Raw genomic sequence first — 19,514 nt, forward strand, 5'->3', positions numbered from 1 at the left:
ATAAAATTTATTTTAGTTACAAAAGGTACAACACTCCTTCTTGTGGAATAAACTACTCTATTCACTATAAAACATACTATCATCCATAATGTTTACAGAGTTAAAAAGAAAAAAATACTCATAGCCTTTACCTGTCAGTGTTCTGACTTGTAAACTAAAATTTTACTGACCCTAAAACACATTATGACTACAGATTAAGCACTGCAGGTTCACACTATATTGGGAAATACTATATTACTCCATTGGGAAATTAGACAACTAGCATGCTTTGCTTGTATATTGAGCTCACATGAACATATAGCAATAAAATTATTTAGATAAAAAATTTCTGACAATGCTTTGTTTTGGCTTTTAACCTGGATAAAGAATTAAATTAAGCCTTGCATATATGACATTTCATTTCTACTTTTATAAATTATGAAGATTAAAAAGGAAAAGCAAACACTCTAAAAAAATTCTAAACACATTAACATAATGCCTGTACTTTTTAAAGTGGCACATAAATTAAAATCTACTGCTTTATTTTGATAATTCAGGGTCCTTAGATTTTAAACATATCAAAATAAATATGGATATTTCAACTATAAGTCAGTACGAATAATCACTGAAAGAATTTGGTGAGGGAGCAACTAAATTCCCACAGTCAAATTATATCAGAGAAAATAAATTTTACCCCAGTATTTCCAATCTTCAAATTGGATCATACACATTTACTTATAAAATGTAAGATACAGCCTAATATGGAATTATCTCTAATAATCACATGTGCTAGGTTCAGTTAATTCCAAGATCTTTAAAGTTTATAATGAGCACAGTAACACTGACCAGTATGATTTCACATTCTTTTAAATCATATTGCAAGAGCAAACACTTTTATTTTCTTTTCCTATTTAAGGTTAAGTTACCTTAAATAGAAATGTTATCAAAGATACCTCAACTATCAAAATCAAACAGGTATGTTTGGGAGATTTGTTGTTTTTTTATGCTTTTTGTTTTTTATACCACTTATTCTTAAGCAACTATTTTAGAACCCTCAGGCGGATTGAAAGAGGGTCGTTACTGTTCTTCTATTATAAGGTATAATGCTATAAAATGGACATCTTGAGGGAATCCAAATATACAACTTTGGATCACCATATGGCTTTAGGTCCACAAAATGGAATGGAAAATATAAACAGTGTGAAATACCAGAATTAGAAAGATTTTAGAAAACACCACCAAAACTGTCATATGGTAATACTGACCTTGTACATACTGATAATTCATTAGATTCTAGTTGTCTTCTGGAAAATAGAATACGATCCTATTCCTAGAGCTAGAATAAATGTGGCAGAAACGCAACAGAATAGGAATCAAAAGCCTTAGATTTTCAATCCTTCCCTTTCAGGGCTGTATGTGCAAGGCAGACTGTTTTATCTCCATGTTTCTGTCTGCACAATAATTCTTTTAGATCTTAAAATTCATAATTGTAATTATTTATTATATTGCTAAGTCAATATGAAGTGCAAAAACATGTATCTCAATTTTCATTAGGAAATCTATTTAAGGAAGCCAAGGTTCTCCTTAGACAGAAAACTGATTAACAACAGAAAACAAATTTCATGGTCTATACAGATAAACATCTCACAGCTACTTATTAGATTTGATAATCCTCCCTGGGCTGCATCTCAAATAAACCCCTATTACAAACAAGAAGAAACAAAAGTACAAATTCACGAGGCTAAGAGCTAGTCAATCAGCACAGAAAAATCATGCCGAACTACTCAGAAACATACAATTCTATGGAGCTTAAATTAGGATAGAAGATTTCTTAAATATTTTACTTTACTTAGGTAGAGAACAGGTAAGTAAAGCAATCAGTGTGATGGAAGAAACTTTTATCAGGGAACACATCATTGAACGCAGCACAAAGGAAATGTGAATTTAAAAGAGGACCCATAAGAAAACACAGTAACAATGCTGGGCACACATAAACCAACGGATGGTAGTAAAATACTTGACAATAATTTCATAAACCACTTCCAAAGTTTGAAGTGTGGAAACAAGGACCAGAGTAGTAAGAAAAATGCCACCCAGTCTTTTTGGAATGATGACTGTATGTGCTCTAACTTTAACCTATATCCACTCCTACTACACCGCCAAACACTGAACCCGCAGAGATGGAAAGGTAAATGGAGTGGAGGAAAGCAACAGAAAAGAGGAGAAAACAGAGATGAGTAAGGGTGACATCAACAACATATACAAAATACCATCAGTTTGGGGTCGTGTAGGATGTACTGTGGCAGATGTAACAAACAAAAATCGAAAGATTGTGGGCCAGCTTCTCTTCACTCGCAAGACTTGAGGTTCACTTAGATGTTTGTTGACTGACAGCAATCATAAATCTTCAAGTCTTACAACACCTGGTCTCCCTCACTGGCCTCTGCAGCCACGCCCACAGTGAGGCTGTTTATGAGGCAATAACACTGTGCTTATACAATATACTCCAAAATTCACTGTTATTCTGAGAATCACATATGTATTCTCAATGACTTCAGCTTTGACTGTGTAGCATAAAAACTGACAAGTGTGCCTAAAGCAGTTAAATTTTGGTAGGGAGTGGTTTTTGTAGTTATTACATTGAATTATTACAGTTAAACATTGTAACAGTATTTTCTGAGATAAAATTCACAATTAGTTAAATAGCCCAGTTTGACCCACATATGCAAGACTGCCTCAATGAATCCATCTTCTTCCACTGAAATAAATTAAGAGTTAGTTTTCATCCGTTCCATCTATAAAAAAAAAACTTTTAAAATGTGTAAGTAAAATAAATGACACTTTAACTGAAGAATAAAATACCAATTATTTCATTTAACTCTGAAAGGACTAATTCAGGGTATACTGCTTTCATTCACGTTCAGATGCTGTTGGGAGTACAATCTTCATTCTTACTTCATCCAGATAACTCTAATGTACTTTTGTTTTGTTTCTGGTAGTGGGGACTACACCGAAGGCCTTCTCACTGAGCTGTACCCCCAGCTCTTTTGAGACAGGGTTCAAGCTGGCCTTCAACTCACAGTGATCCTCTGAGTGCTAGGCTTTCAGGCCTGTGGCACCATGCCTAGTCTCTTTAAAATTTCTCATTTTGAGACAGAGTGTTGCTAAACTGGCTAAAATGTACTTGAACTTGCCATTCTCCTGCCTCCGAGAGTGCTGGGATTATAGGTATTAGCAACCACAGCCACCCCTAATATACCTTTGACACAAAAATTTGGCTATGTCCATCAATTAATTCAATATGTATCTAATTTTGAAATTCTATTTTGCCCCAGAACTTAACTGGAAGTGTTTTAACTTCTGAATTTTCTATATGCTAAGTTAAATAAAATTATTTTAGAGGGGAAAAAAACCCCCTCTAAATCATAATCTTTCTTTTATGTATTTTGGGAAGACCACTACAAATTTAATTTTTAGAAAAGGAGCCCCAAAAGAGAACATGCTGTTATTAAAAATTTGGACCCAATTTACCTGAAGGAGAGCCGTGAGCTGAGGACATACTTTTGACCTTGGAGTCTGACAGTCGAGAGATACTGTTAGCTCTAATTCTAGGAGAAAACTTATCTGATGGTACTAATCTGGCTCCACTTCTAATGATGGCTTCTGCTGTACGTGAAGAGGCACTACTTCTAGATATTGTGGCTTCCGAGTCACTACGAGCGGATAATGAGCCAAGCCTCGTTCTACGTGGCTGAGCCAGTAAGTCAATCCTAGATATATTCCGCCTCCCTGTGGGTGGTTTGGATGTTGAACTTGTTGTGGATACTTCGGAGGCAACAGATGCTTTGTCAGCATCTGCAAGTTCACTGTCTGAAGCTTCACCAAGTCGCGCTCTGCGTAAGAGGGAAGTCCTGGTAGGTCGTGGCCTTGGAAGAGTGGTTGATTTACTGCATGAACCAGATGCCGCAAGAGAAGTCTTAGATTTTGTTCCTTTACCTCCTTCCAGTTTGGAATGCACATGCTCATCTGTTGAGGTAAGTGGAGTCCTTCCATGAGGTTTACAAGAGTAAGTTTCCTGATCAGATGACATAATATCTGAGATAGCAGAATGAGGTACACTGGAGGTTTGGTCATCATCTGTTAAATCTACTGAAGGCTGCCTCATTCTTCCACTGGATTGGACAAATTTACGACCATCTGCTCTTGAGCCTACATCTGTGGAACGACTTTTTGTTTTCTTTTCAACTTTCTCCCTAGCACCTGAAGATGATGACCTTGTAACATCTTTAGAAGGAGAACCTGTGGAACATCTATCTTTATACAGGCTAGTGAAACTCTTTCGCTTTTGAGTTGACTTTCTTTCGGTCTCTCCAGTAACCAAACTGATTGTACTGGCTGTATCCACATCGGATTCTGGTGAAATAGAATTATCTCTGTTATAACTGGGAGTGTCTGGGCCTTCATCAGTTTTATCTTCTCGCAGTTTAGCTTCAAGAAAAGCCATTACTGCTTCCGTGTCTTTTAGAATAAGTGTTGTGTCCATACTAGAATCAGTTTCCAAAGAGTCACTTCTTTCTCGTAGTCTACTTGCAGGTATTAACGCTACAGAAGGAGAAGTAGATGAAGTCTGTTTATTTATATGGGGAATGAGTTCTATGGGTATGTTTGGGGTGGGTTTTTCTATAGTAAAGCTCCCCTGCCGCACTAAGGACTTAGAGGACTCCTTCTTATCTCCTCCTCCTTTCGTACTCTGACTTTTCACCATTTCTTCAGCCTTCCTTCTCTTGCTCTCACTTTGCATCAGTCTTTCTCCTTTGCTAGTAGAATGCCCTGGAGTTTTTTCTGGAAGCTGCGACTCTTGTTTAGAAGAATCCTCCTTACATTTCTCTGTCTGACCTGAAACATTCTTTGAAGACAATTTAATTGGTGTCCACTGAGCCTGCTCCTTTTGTTCTTGTTGTTGCTGGATTTTAGCCAAGGTCTGCTTTACCAAAGAAGCTTCCTTATCAGTTTCATTCTTCTCCTTCCCAGGAGAGGAGCTGCCTAAGTGAAGTAGGGTTTTATTATCTCCACTGGTTTTAAGAGTCTCACCATTTACTGCTCTGGCCATCTTATTCAGGGCCCTATCAGCATCTTGTTTGTCTCTCTGGTAAACCTGCGCAGGTGTTTCCTTCTCCTGCAGTTCTGTGTCCTGTTTTTCTCCAATCTCTGACCTCTGAGTTAAAACCTTCACTCTGGAGCTCTCAAGAGACCTTTCTTCACTAGGAAGCTGAGGGAGAGTTCGTCTCCTTCTCTCTCCCTGACTAGCCAAGGAAGTTGCAGAGCCAGTACTTCTCAGTGAAATGCCAGATTCACCAATACCTGTCTCTATTAAAAAAAATTAATTAGGGCAACAAAGTATCAGGCTTTATTGTATTATCAAGTATAAGTCAAAAATGACTGAAATATAAAATAAATGAACCATCGTTTTGACTAACTGGTTTAAAAAGCAACTATAATTCCAAATTGCACAAATTAATAATCTATTTACAGAGGATTCAGGAAAGCTAATGTATGAGATGAAAATTAGAGTCACTTGTGTATTTATTTTTAAAGAGAGAACTACACATATTTATGGTATAAAACATAACAATCTTTAGTATCTGTGTCTATAGTGGAATGACAAAGTCCAGATAATTAACATATCAATTACCTCATATTAAATATCCTTTTTGCGTGGGTGGTAAGAATGTTTAATATCTACTGTTTTAGCAATTTCCAAGTATACAACACATTGTTATTTACTACAGGCACCTTGACAACAAAGATAATTTGACTTAAATCTACATTTGGTTGTTCCTTTCTTTAGTTTTTTAGCAGTCAAGTTCACTATGTTCGTTCTTACTTTTGTAACTTTCTGTCCTTAAGGTTTGTTCAAAAAACACAATCTATTTATATTACAGAATTATACAAACATTGCTTAGTAAATACTGTGTCTGCTATAATTTCAATTACATAGTAGAGAAAAATAATAGACCTAGTTTTTATTAGTATTTTTGTCTACTTAATATATTTGGATTGTCTAAGTGAAATGGAAAATGCAGAACTTTTAACAAGTTTTTAAAAATTCAAAGCTGATTAAAAGTATGTAAAAAAAAACTAAGTAAAAATATAGAAACAGGGTATGTCATAATTTTACAAACTAAGCGATTTTTGAATTGTCTTCTCACATAGTAAGACCTCTTACAGAAATCCACAACCACTTGCTTTTTTCCAAGTAGAATCTACAGAAAAAATTGTAGTTTTATGCTTCAGCATGAGAGAATTCTAGACTACTTGAGGAGAATGTTTCTAATTTTTAAAAAATGGAATGTATTTGAGAAAAATGAATCTTTTTCAGGGACATATAAATTAATATATAAGGCATCCTAATGTTTTAGGAATAAATACAAAAAATACTAGCTATAGTTTCCATTGGTCTTTTTTTCTCCTTTATAATCCTAACAGTTTACTATTTAAACTTCACAACAACAGAATGGTTACAATATAAAAAAACACTTATTTAATTTTAATCATGTATCTTATTTGTTTATTCTTGAATGTATATACGCCCTATGTCTTTAGTGATAACCAAAGTATTTAAAATGCAATGGCTATTTTATTTTTTTGTACTTTTAGTATATTGCTATAACTATATTTAACAAGAACATTTTAAGTAATTCCTAAATGGATTTATCTACTTATAAATTCATTTACAATCTGACGAAACAGAAATAAGAACGTGAAAGCTAAGTAGTGTATTATTTTTATAACAAGTGTTGAATTTTGTTTTTCACAGGTAACTCTTAATAATTTCCCTATGGATCCTTTGTAAATTTATCTTGTCTCTGATATTTCCTAAACAGTGACCAGTTTATATAGAGCACCCTGCAAATACTCTATTACCCCAAAGATTATTGGTAATATCAATTACCACTACTTTTATGAAAAATGATATAGCTTCTCTACACTATTGAGTAGTTTTCTCAAATACTTGCTAATTACAAAATTTTTAAAACAGAGTTTGAGGTGCCACAAGAAAGAGACAAAACAAATTTCATTTCCAACAAGAAAAAAATTTAAGTATAGACAAAAAACCACATATAAATTTTCTTTGTAGGTCATCTTTTTAAAGCTTTTTCTTTTTTTGAAGGTGAAACCATAAATGAGTCTTTACCTTGGATTTTTAAAAAATTTAATTATAAATTAATAATTTACAATGGTTTGTTGGGTACTAACAGACATGATTTAAAAATGCAGTATGTAGAAAAATTAAATCAGCATTTCAAATTCATAATTTATATATGATATAGGTAAAATGATACATGTATTTCATATATAAATTATCTTAGGTTGTCATTATACTTTAGGAGATGTATATTATCAACCAAAATAAAATTATTATATTATACTAAGATATTCAAATACCAAAAAGAGTAGAACAAGTTTTAATTTAAAGGTAAAAGCACAGAGTTACTACCCTTGAATAGCAGAAATTTGTAACTGAAAAAACAAAAAACCTCAGATTAAACTACTGAATCCTAGCAGGTGTTCATTACTCTAGGACATTTCAACTTATTACGCACACAACCTTTTAAAGAAAAAAGACTTTTGGGGCTGACAGTATAGTTCAGTGTACAGTGCTTGCCTAGCATAGGTATGAAGGTTTGATTCTTAGTGCCACAAAATAAAAATCTAAAAAATCTAATATTTGGAAATTTCCCACTCTTCAAAATCTTTTACAATATAAAATACCTAAAAAATTTAGATTTTTACGTGTAAAACATCATGTATGTATTACAAACATGAAAACATGTGAATTGCTTATTTATGTGTAATTTACTTCATACTATACAGATCTAGATTATTTTAAAAACTGATTTATGAATTCACAAAAAAGAGCTAAAGAAAAGGTAAAGAAAGAGGAAAATACCATTTTCTAAAGGAACAGGTGCAGACAATTCCACTCTTTCTTCCTGATCGTGCCTTGTATGATTAGCAGCCAAACTAGCCCACTGTGAAACCCAACGTTTACTTCCAGATGCAGAGGTGCCTTCCTAAAGAAGAAAAACAGGAGAATTCAATTATGTCATCCAGTCAAATTTCATTCCCACAGAAGAGAATTTATTTCAGTTATATAAATATGTCATACAAAGCCACTGTTAAACCTTCTTATGTACTACTTATTAAACTTTCTCACATATACAACAGACTATCCCTTTTAACTACAATATTTTATCACTATTTTGGATATAGTATAATTCTCTATACTTCTTAAATACAAACAACAGTACCAAGAAAAATTCTTTGAGCTTAAAACTTACTTGGTTGCTAGATCAGCACATGTGTATCACAGCTTTGCGGCTAGACCAATGGAGTGCATTCTACTCCATTTTAAGGAACAAGGAGTCTGAAGGCCAACACCCGAGTTATTTGTTAGCCCTCCAAATGTCTCCAGGTAGTCAGATTCATTCCAAGGTCTCATTACTAAATCTGCTGGACCACATTTTTAGGGATTTCAAAACCCCAAGGTCATAAATTTCCCTTTATAGGCTGGTGATTTAGCTCAGCAGAGTAAGCGCCTGCCTGGCAAGTGTGAGGTCATGAGTTCGATCCCCAGTACCAAAAAAACCCCAAATAACAACAAAAAACCCCCTCTATAATAGTTCAAAATTTGCAAAAGAAGCTAATAATCACTCAATCTTGATGAATTTTTCTGTATCAGTCTGATTGTAGACCTGCTTGTGTTTAGACATGTCCTTAAGAAAAGTGTTTTACAAATCCTTCTTTTTAAGAATGAAACAGAATCCTTTTATGGCTCCATGGACTTATGGGCATACATTAGTAATTCTTAAGGGCAATCTAGGCATTCAATTTAGAAGACCAAGAGCTACAGAAAAAAAAGTATACATATATTAGTATATATACTTTATATATATAATATATATATTAGTATATATTTACATATATAATATATACTAATATTGTATATATTTTATATATATAATATATATATTATATATTATATATATAAAATTAAAAATGGTACCTCTCGTTAAAAATCTAAGTCAGGGCTTCACATTGAAATGGAATAACAATTAAGAGAATGGAGAGCTATCACAAGAAGTTTAATTTTAAACTGTTAAAAAGTGCTGGGCCTGGGGCCGAGGATATAGCTAGGTGGTACAAGCATCTGCCTGACAAACACAAGGTCCTGAGTTCAATTCCTGGTACCAAAAAGACTTCCAAAACAAAAACAAAATGCCAGGTATGGTGGCACATGCCTATAATCAAAGCACTTGAGAGGCTAAGTTAGGAGAACTGATGTGAGTTCGATGCCAGCCTGAACTGCATAGTGAGACCCTGTCTCAAAAGAGCAAAATATAAATAAATAAATAAGCTGTTAAAAATAAATCTTTCATCAGAAGTGTCAGCTTTATCATATTAAAGATGAACAGCAAAATACTGATGAAGACCTTATGTTATTTACACACTGTATAACTTCAGAAATAGGTTAAAATACCAAATAAAGAGAATGCCAAAGCCTAAGGGATACCAAAGCCTGCTGAACCTTGACTTACTTTCTAAAGTTTCGTGGTACCTGCCCATGTTTCTCAGGGAGGTATTTCACAGACAAAAGGAACTATTCCATTAAGTATTATAATGACTTGTTAGATAATTTCTACATATGAAGGAATACACAGGCATTATATAAAACTTTATTTGCTATGGATTAAGGAAACAGAGAAAAGAGGAGGAAGTCTATGTAAATCCACATTTACCAAAACCATTCCCCAATTAATTAAAATATGAGTACATCAAATAACTATTGACTGTTTTCAATAAATAAATATTTGTAAAACAAAAACCAGAATAAAATTTTTCCAAATCAAGGAAGAATAAAAACACTAAAATAGAAAAAGTTTTCAGGAAATGGCAAATCATGAAGACATAATTTTAACATTAATAAACCAGAAGTAAATAAGTCTATTTACTTCTCTATAAAATATTCTGTCTATATTTCACATAAATAAAAGAAAATGTATACACACTTTTATTCATACTTTACATATGTTTACAACTCACGTATATAAACCAGCCCTTTTTGTGAAGGGCAATATAGCACTAGAAGTAAGAGAATGGATTAAAACATTGAAATTGTTCAGGGTTCAAATTCTTGCTCCACAAACAAGCAAAATCTTGGCCAACTTTATGTCTATGTACTTTGGTCTCCTCCTTTTAGCATACTGAAAGGCTCCATCAAGTACTAGTTCCTTCTGATTTATGTATGCATTTAACATTTTTTGACACATCAAAGTGTAATAAAATTTTGAAGCCACAGCTATCCTAACCAAGCCATCTTTAATTAATCTCCTATTATTCTAAATACATCCAGGACTGTACTATGTGACACTTATCGAAGCACGTAAGCTGTATCTATCAGGAAGTATCTTTCACATGTTTTGTAGCATGACACGGTTCCCAATTCCACACACATAACTTCTTAAAAAGTAAATAGCAATGTATATTCCTTGTTTTGTCACTTAGTGCTAATTAGAACAATGAACACATAGCTTTTGCTTACTGAAATTTTTTCCTAACAAATAGTATTAATTTAAAAGAGCATAATAAAACCCAAAGAAACTTTAGTTGCTCCAGGCTTTCCTCAGAAATTGAAAATCTAATTTTTAGAAGTATTTCACAAGAGGATATGCAGCAATTACTTAAAGTAACGTACTTTACAAATGATAAAGTCACTTTATACATATAAAAAGTATACAGATACAAGGCATACCTCTGAATTGTGAAATCCAGATGTACTCAGTGGTTTTCTTTCTTCCATTATTATGGCAGCAGAACTGAGAGCCCAATCTTTTATCAGATCTTTATGCTTTTCATTGATAACAGGCCTATTATAATCCTGATTGTCATCCACTCCGAACACCTAGAAGAAAGTATTTTATAAATGAAAGGCTGAGCACCAGATTAATATATGAATATTATCATTAACCTCAACACCAAGTAAAAATATTCTAAATTCACATGTAATTTCAATAGTATGGGAAATTTGTTTAATGACAATTCAATTGGAGAGGTAACTGGAGAAGAAAACAAGTGGTTCTGGCTTATGTCAATGTGAACATCCTTTTTAAGTACACAGCAAATATTCTGGTTGATAAAAGTAACAAATATTCAGGGTATTGTATTTGGGATTTATTAAAATATCTAACAATGTTAAATATTCTGACAGTGCAAAGACTTAGGAAAGAGTACCTCTAGAGATTTTTGGTCTATTTCTTTGCTCCTTTATTTTTGAGAAATATGTTGAAAACCTAAGGACACATGAGTTTTCCTTATCTGTTATTTCCCTATCAAATGTTATACATATACTTTTCTAAGGTGCCAAATAACAGATACAGTTGTAATATTTTGGTATAGAGTATGGTATTATTCTCCAACTCTGACTAACAGTCAAGTAACTTTGTTTAAAATCAGATTCCAGAGCCTAATCACAGAGACCATTAATGGTCAACATTTCTTAAAAGTTCTAAACACAGAAACAAAGCTAAATGTGGTGGTGCGCGTCTATAATCCCAGCATTCAGGAGGCTAAGGACTGGAGTGGAAGCCCAGCCCAAGTAGATGAAAATAAATAAAAAGAGTGGGGAACGTGGCTCAGTACAAAGGAAGGATCTGGGGTCAATTAATCGTTTGCAAAAACAGACTAATATTCATGTGCTTTTTTTTTTTTTTAAATGGGAAAGACCTGAGTTTTTCTCATTTCCAGACACATGAAAGGCCTTGAATATTGCCAAATACACCAGAAAAAGTTTTAGCCATTGTTATAGATTGTCCCTGCAAAGCCTCACTCGGTGGCAGTTTTTTGGAGGTGGCTGACTCTAGGGTTCCTGATCCTGGGATTAAGCTTTGATGGACTATAAAGCACAAAAAGGATTCTGCTGTTTCTTTACTGCTGCTGCTTTGCTGCCTTCTGCCTGCTCTGCCTTGCCATGGACAAAAAGCTTCTCCTCTGTCGGGGCGCTGCGTTGGAGTCAGCTGACTACGGACTGGAACTTCCACAAACTGTGAAAACAAATAAACCTTTCCTCTTCTAACTCTGGGTGTTGGATATTTTGTCTCAACAGCAAGAAAAGTAGCTAAGGTAGCCATATACATTTTACCATGCTATTACACTATTACGTCTATACTTGGTTCCCAATACTTATTCTTTGTAGTTTATTACAAGAAAAATAAGGTCTGAGGTGTAGCTCAGTGCTAAATTACCTGCCTAGCTTGTGTAAGGCACCAGGTTTAGCTCTCAGCACAGCTTTTTAAAGAAGAGCATCTAAATTACTAACTTGGAGAAAGAATATTTAGAACATAACCAAAGTGAGTCTTCATTTTAAGAAGATAAAAAAAACTTAGATTTAAATATTTTTCTAGAAAAAAAATTAAATAGTTATATAGAAATAGCCAGGCATGGAGGCACATGCCTATAATCCTACCAATCTGGGAGGTTGAGGCCCAGCTTGGGAAATTCAGCAATTTAAAGAGAAACTGGCTCAGAATAAAAAATAAAATGATGTCGGGTCTGGCTGAGTATGAAAGCCCCAAGTTCAATCCCCAATACTGGAAAAAAAAGAAAGTGAGGCATTTGATAAATTCTGAAGTTGATATTTAGTAAAGTAGATACTGGAGTTATAAGTTTTATAAAACTTGAAAATTTTACCACTAGATGGCCTTATTAATTTTTTTTCATTAAATTTTTAACAAGCTTCTGTGTTTATTAAAGGTAGGAACAGTACTATACCTTACAGTGTGAGTGTGGAAAACTGACAGAACATAGTAGCCAATTACTTAATAATAAATATTTTCAAGGACTATAATTTAGTCTATTGAAATATTCAATATTTGATTTATCTTTAAGAGCAAATTGTATATTATTAACTTCAAATATAAACAGAAGAAAAAATATTTTCATATAAGTATAGAAAAAAATTCAATATACATATATCCTGTCTTTAATCCCATATATAAAGGTAGCAAATTATAGCTATTCAAATGATTTGTTTATATCTTTCAAAAGAATTAAATTATTCCTCACTCAAATCTGTGAATTCCAATTTTATTGATAGTTATGTCTTTGTAATTTTAAAGAAAGTAAACTTGTCTCAGATCTGGAGTAGAACATAAAAAATAACTACATAAGGTTACTTTTACTTTTGCATCTCTTTGTGTGTTAATTATCTTAGGTGATGTAATTACTTGTTGCTATTAGATTCTCATCTGTACCTAAACCTTGATTTCCTCAAATATCTAAGCAGCAGAAATTTCACATAAAGTACAGAACACTTCTCCAAATCACTTCTGACATTATTTTGAAATGACTAACAAAAGACATACAGAAAACTTATGTTTTGAGGAAGGGAAGCTGACACTGCAAAGCGCATCCTCAGATGACTTTCTACAGATTCCTTTAAAAGAACTGGAGACAGCTAGTCATATCTATTAGAGAAGTAACTTATTTTTTTCTAAACAAGTGGTAAAACAGGGAGACTATTGTACGAGGAAAGAAACATTTAGATTTTACACCTGTATTTTGATAGCATTTTGAAAAATTTATGATAGCAATGAAATTTCAGCTTGAAATACACATCCATTCACTTCTATGTCCAGGCAAACAAACATTCACGTGACAACTTTCACATGAAAACAAAAAATATACTGACTACATACTTTAAAGCGAGCATATTTTACACATTTAAAATATATACAACCAGATATATGATCTAATAATTGATAGAACTGGAAAGTTCCTCAAAGCAGAGAGCAAGTTTGCTAGGTTTGCCTATCATTACAGATTCTTTCCTAGGTGACTTTGTCCACACGTGTTACACTCAGGGTTTGCAAGGAAAACAGTCTAGCACAGGACCCCATCTTCCCCTCCAGTTCGTCTTTTCATGCTGCTGGCACAGTCCTCAGGGCACCCAGCACCACGCTCCCTCAGTACAGCTGGATGTTACAGGATGACCATCACTTGTGAATCCAATGTAAGACTTCACTTCAGTCAGCAATTACACAGACAGCTTTATTTTTCATTTCTCCTCTTAAGTGGTCCAAACTAATTCAAATTCGATTCTCTTCCACTCTAAATCAAAACCTCAGTGGATCTCTCATCCAGTTCTGACATCTTTAGGCTCTAGCCTATAGTGGGGATGGAGATGAGACTGGATAGCTGTCTAATTTTTTTCCCTCTTGTCTGGAACCTGCATTCCCAATCTGTCAGATAGTTTCCAATTTTTCCAGAATATGAGAAAAAGGAAGGAAGAATACATAGTAATAAATGTTTCTTCATGAACTGATACTATGAGAGCTCTCTGGGGTCTGACTGTTAAAAACAATTCATTCGTTTTGGGGCTAAGAATGCTCAATAGGACTTCCTTCTCCATTCTAAGAATCAGTCTTTATCTCTAGGTATGTACATATGATACACAATATCTTACACTGGGATTTCACATCTATATTTCAGTGGCTACTCTAAACAATTTGGATTCTTAGGGAAGTATGATAGGTACTTCCTAACTATGGGTTAACTTTTACAGGGGCTTTCCAAATAAATCTGTATGAGTTAGTTCTTGCTCTGAAGATCAAATTTTAAAAAAGAATTTAAAACAGGGAAGGTCACCTGAAAAATCATGCAGGTGGACCCTGTAACTAAAACTATATTTCTGTAAGAACCAGACTATACTTGCAGATTTTGGTTTTAAATTTAAGGAAACTACAAATTTTCCAGATAATATACAAACCAAGCAGGCTTGGGCATTACAAACCAGGCCTATAAAAATTTCACCTTGATTTCTTTCATGACCACTTTATTTTCATCATTGTTACTATGAAACCTGAGACTGTACAAATTCCATAGTTCCCAATTCTAAAATTAGAATGGTTGGGAGTGGGAACAGTAGTATACCAAACCTTCCATGACAGTGTGTATTTTTCCTACTGAACACTTGCAAATAGGTCAAAAATATATTAATAATAAAACATCCTGGAGGCCTACTTACTGTGACAGTAAGTAAAGACCAACAGGTAATAGTGAGGAAAAGACTGTACATCTGAATATGGCAATATACAGAGCAAAATGATGATCAAATATCTTATTTATTATATTTTAAAATATCCAGATCAGGTAGAAATCAGAACTAACTTTTCCATGGAAATGAAAAGGAAAGCATAAATTAAATACCTAGCTTTTATAGGTTTATTCTGAAAAAGTAAGTTAAGACATTTCAAAGCAAAAATATAATCAAAGTTCAGTCTCCGGTGAGAACTCTTTTCTCTAGAACAAGGAAGAACTTTCTAGTTAAGAAGAGCAAGGTCTCCACCAATTCAAATCAATATTAGAGAGTTCTATGCTCTACAAAAATACTAACACATAACTATGTAACAATGATGCAGAATTCTAGCCACTAGTGTCAAGCAAGTGAATCAAGATGATTTAAGAGGAATTTTTTAAAAGCTTCAACTTTCTATAAACATTTGACTTCATTTCAAAAAGAAAAATCCCCAAAATCCAAGGGAATAAACTAATGATTATGAATATTTAATGTGATTTTAAAACGTATTTCTAATCAACTTTTAAAACATACAATGGTGAGAAGAAAAAGCTCAGAAAAGAATTAGAGATAAATTAAATAATTTACCATGGTGCACACAATAATAAACGTACATCCATGCTCAGAGTAGCACTATTTACAATAGCCGAAAGTTGAAATAAACTAAACCCATCACTGGAAAAAGTTATATAAAAAGTGGTTTGCCCATACAATGACAATTATTCAGCCATAAAAAGGAATAAAGTACTAGTACAAGTTACAACATGGGTGAAATTTGGAAACATTATTAGTGAAAGTACCCAGTCACAAAAGGCATATACAGTATGATTCCACTGATATGGAATGTGCAGAATAAACAAATCCAGAGATCACCAGTAGTCAGGAAAGAATGGGAAACAGCTACTTAATGAGTATGAGATGTCATTTGAAGGTGATGAAATAGGCTGGAATTGTACACTTTCAATGGTTAAAATATTAATGTTATGAGAATTTTACTTCAATTATTTTAAAAGGCACCACACAACCCTATCTTCTTTCTTTATGCCTCTGTGTGGATAAACCATGCTCTTAAATGTCCACCTTCCCTCTTAAATGATCTTGTGTCCTTGATTCTCCTTATTCGTTAAGACTCATTTGTATTTTGTTTCATTTTTTGAGATATGGGCTCACTCTGCAGATCAGGCTTGAACTCACTGTGTACCCAGGAAGCCCTGCTTCAGCCTCCCAAGTATAGTCATGGGTCACCATGCCTGGCTCATAAGAATCTTACATCCAGAATCTCTTCTTTTTGTATCACTTTTCATGTTCTTCTATATTAGTGTCATCATTTCTTACATGTTCTTCTATTATAAGTGTCATCATTTCTTACATGCTGGACCATGTCATTAATCTATTTAAGTTTCCAACAATTCCTTGCTACCTTTGGCATTTAAAAAAAGGACAAAAGTTCTGAGAATGACACACAATCTACTTCATGGATTCCTGCTTCCTTTGTATTAAAAAAATAAAGGATTAATTCATTAGTATGACACACAAGGGACTTCAATCTCTAGTCTAATCTCATTTTCCCCAAAGTAATCCTGGTTGTCTGAACAATTCCAACTTGCTCCTGTTTTTGAATAGGTTATTTTGTATTTTTGGGAAACTCTATGTACCATATTTTCTACGGGATTAAGTACACATGCTCAAAATTAGCTCAGCTAGCTATTAAGCTAGTATTTACAGAAGACATCTTATACATTTGTACTAAATCTTTGTAGTCGTGGGTTTACATTTCTTTCTATTTCCCCACCTCTAGGGGAAGGACACAAAAACCAGGGAACTAGCCAAACAGTGATAATGCTTATCATTAAAATGAAACAAGCTGATGAGAGTGACTACATCAATTTCTTTGGACTGCATAGCTAAAGTCTAAAGACCCCTCCAAAGAAGCAATGTTGAATCTTAGATCTCTTCTTGGAAACTACTTTTCTTCCAACAATTTTTATGTATCAAAGCATTTAGCATTTAATTTTATTTCTATCCCACTATACACTAATTTCTTATACACTAATTGTTTTTCTTTTTGAATTACCACATCCCACATCAAGCCTGGTACATTACCAATGCAATAAACTAGTTCTCTAATTCTCCAAAAAGAAATCAAACTATATAAAAATTTTTTAAGAATTAAAATCCACTGGAATTCAGGATAGATGACAGCTGATGATTCTTATTTTCTTCACGCCCAAACTTCAAAAAGGAGAAAACAGATGACAGAGCTCATCCAAGAATCCGATATGATGCCTATATCTACTCTTCCCTCCCAAAGTACTTCTTATGCTTTGTCCTGGCCATTCTTAGTCTGTTTTTCCACAGGTTACTTCATCCTTTGCAGAGATCTGATTCCTGGTTCCCTGCTTTTCTTTCCCCGGAGCCCAACTTTAGTTAGCCTGAATCTGACTTCCAGTTCTCATCATGACTAAAGAACTCAGTTCTTTTACTTTGGTAGTCAAGAGATAATGTTATGGCTCTTATTTTCTCTGCAGTAGGTTCTCAGCTCTGTTTTTTGGTTTATACAAATGAAGAACAAATAAACTATCTATTCTATCACATACTACTGTTATTCCTTTAAATGAATTCTGTTCTACTATCTTAAGATTTCACTGCCCACAGTGTGACCATACAACTTGCCCTCAAAACTTAAAAGACTCCTTGAGAATGGAAAATGGATGTTCATGGTAACTATAGAGCAAGGTGTGAACCCAATTTTGTGGGCTCATCTCTATCCAGAAGTTTCTTAAAAGAGTTTAATCTTTAACAGTGACTTCTCTTTGGCTTTTTTGACCTAGTCAGTTTAGGATCTCACACTGCAACTTCCATTTGGGCTTCATGTTTCAGTACTGAAATAAATTTTCAGGATTTGCAGTATCCTGTGCTGGGACTGCTGTGTGGAAACACCTGATAGAGGTAACAACAAACACAGCTAATCTTTTTAGGGCTCCCATAAGATAAACATTATGACCAGCCTTTTTTTTTAATTGACTTTTTTGCAAAATCTAAAATAACTTTTTCCATTTTTACATAAATGAAATAACATTAAAGAAATTAGTATATCCAAGAGCACACAGAAGTACACGCAGTTTATGTTTAATCCCTGGTCTATGTACCTGTAAGTGCCATGCCCTTAAATACTGTACTACAAGTAGTACTATGTAACCGCTCATTGTAAAATAATCTTTTAATGGAAAAAGCATCAATAATTGAGTGAAATACTGAATGCTTAAGCTTTGTGTTTCTTTTTAACAACCATAATAACACTGCTTACAGAACACATTCCCTAGACCAATGGGTCTCTAAAAATGTGAAGTTGTATACTTCAAAAGTAAAATATTTTGAACATGTGCTCTTCAATAAATATAAGTTTAGATATTATATACATGCATAATGTAGTAATAAATACTACATACTCTAGAACTCATTCCAAAAGAGAAATAAGAAATCAAAAAATATTAATGATAAACATAACTAATATTTTTCCTGCATCCCAAAGGGTTATCTTGCCTACAACCTGAGCGATCACACTAGAAATTCATCATCTAAACTAGTGCATCTTGAGTGTTAAATTTGGACACAAGCTATCTTTTGAACTTCTTTTTAAAGCAAGTTCTGATTCAGCATGTTTGGGCCGGGTCTCCTAAATGTTAACATTGCTTACCCAAGGGGCATACTCTGAGTAGAAAGAATTTAAATAAGGGATTGTTGTGTATCCAAATTTGGGCTCTTATTTTCCAGGAGATTAAAAAAAAATAGCTGATTCTAAAGTCAACTTTCCATTATCATGGCCAAAATTGAGGAAAACTACTTTTTTTTTTTTTTTTTTTTTTTTTTTGGTCTTTTTCATTTTTACCGGTACCAGGGATCGAACTCACGACTGCCTGCTTACAAGGCAGGTGCTTATGTCACTGAGCTAAATCCCCAGCCCCGGAAAACTACTTTTTAAGCACATAACAATCCTTATACACATCATCCAAGTACAACAAAGAGTATGTGTGAAATAGAGATAACCATGCTGACTGGGCACACACCTGGCTAAAATGAACATAATATAAAAATCTTCATTTTGTTTTCATAACCTGCTTTTCTATCACCAAACACAGTACTGAACAGAAATAAAGGAAATAAAGACAAAGGTAACTAAAATACATATTTTTATCTAACATGAAATCACACAGAAAATCTGTGGCTAACATTTACATTTATATTATCAGACATAAATAAATGCAAAGTGAGAATGCCAGAATATATTATTCTTAGAGCCTATTTTAAATTTATACACCTTTAAAATATCCAAGCAGTTTAAAAGTATAAGACTTTATATATGAAACTCAAGAAAACGTGGAATATAAGCAAAATGAAATCA

The 19,514-nt window shown here is 33.6% G+C and overlaps 1 protein-coding gene across 9 annotated transcripts in view; it reads right to left on the reverse strand.

Annotated features, from left to right (window-relative positions):
* Cep170 (centrosomal protein 170) overlaps positions 1-19,514 on the reverse strand; it is a 108,146-nt gene that overhangs the window by 28,643 nt on the left and 59,989 nt on the right. For all 9 annotated transcript variants that reach the window (XM_063237544.1, XM_063237540.1, XM_063237539.1 and 6 more), the window contains 3 exons: positions 10,793-10,942; positions 7,931-8,054; positions 3,511-5,346 (listed from right to left, as the gene is read on the reverse strand). In XM_063237544.1, the coding sequence (XP_063093614.1) occupies positions 3,511-5,346; positions 7,931-8,054; positions 10,793-10,942 (2,110 nt within the window). The remainder of the gene's footprint in view (positions 1-3,510; positions 5,347-7,930; positions 8,055-10,792; positions 10,943-19,514) is intronic.

Source organism: Cavia porcellus, unplaced genomic scaffold (assembly GCF_034190915.1).
Source record: "Cavia porcellus strain 051 isolate PalLab524CR breed Dunkin Hartley unplaced genomic scaffold, mCavPor4.1 scaffold_26, whole genome shotgun sequence".
NCBI classification, from domain to species: Eukaryota; Metazoa; Chordata; class Mammalia; order Rodentia; family Caviidae; genus Cavia; species Cavia porcellus.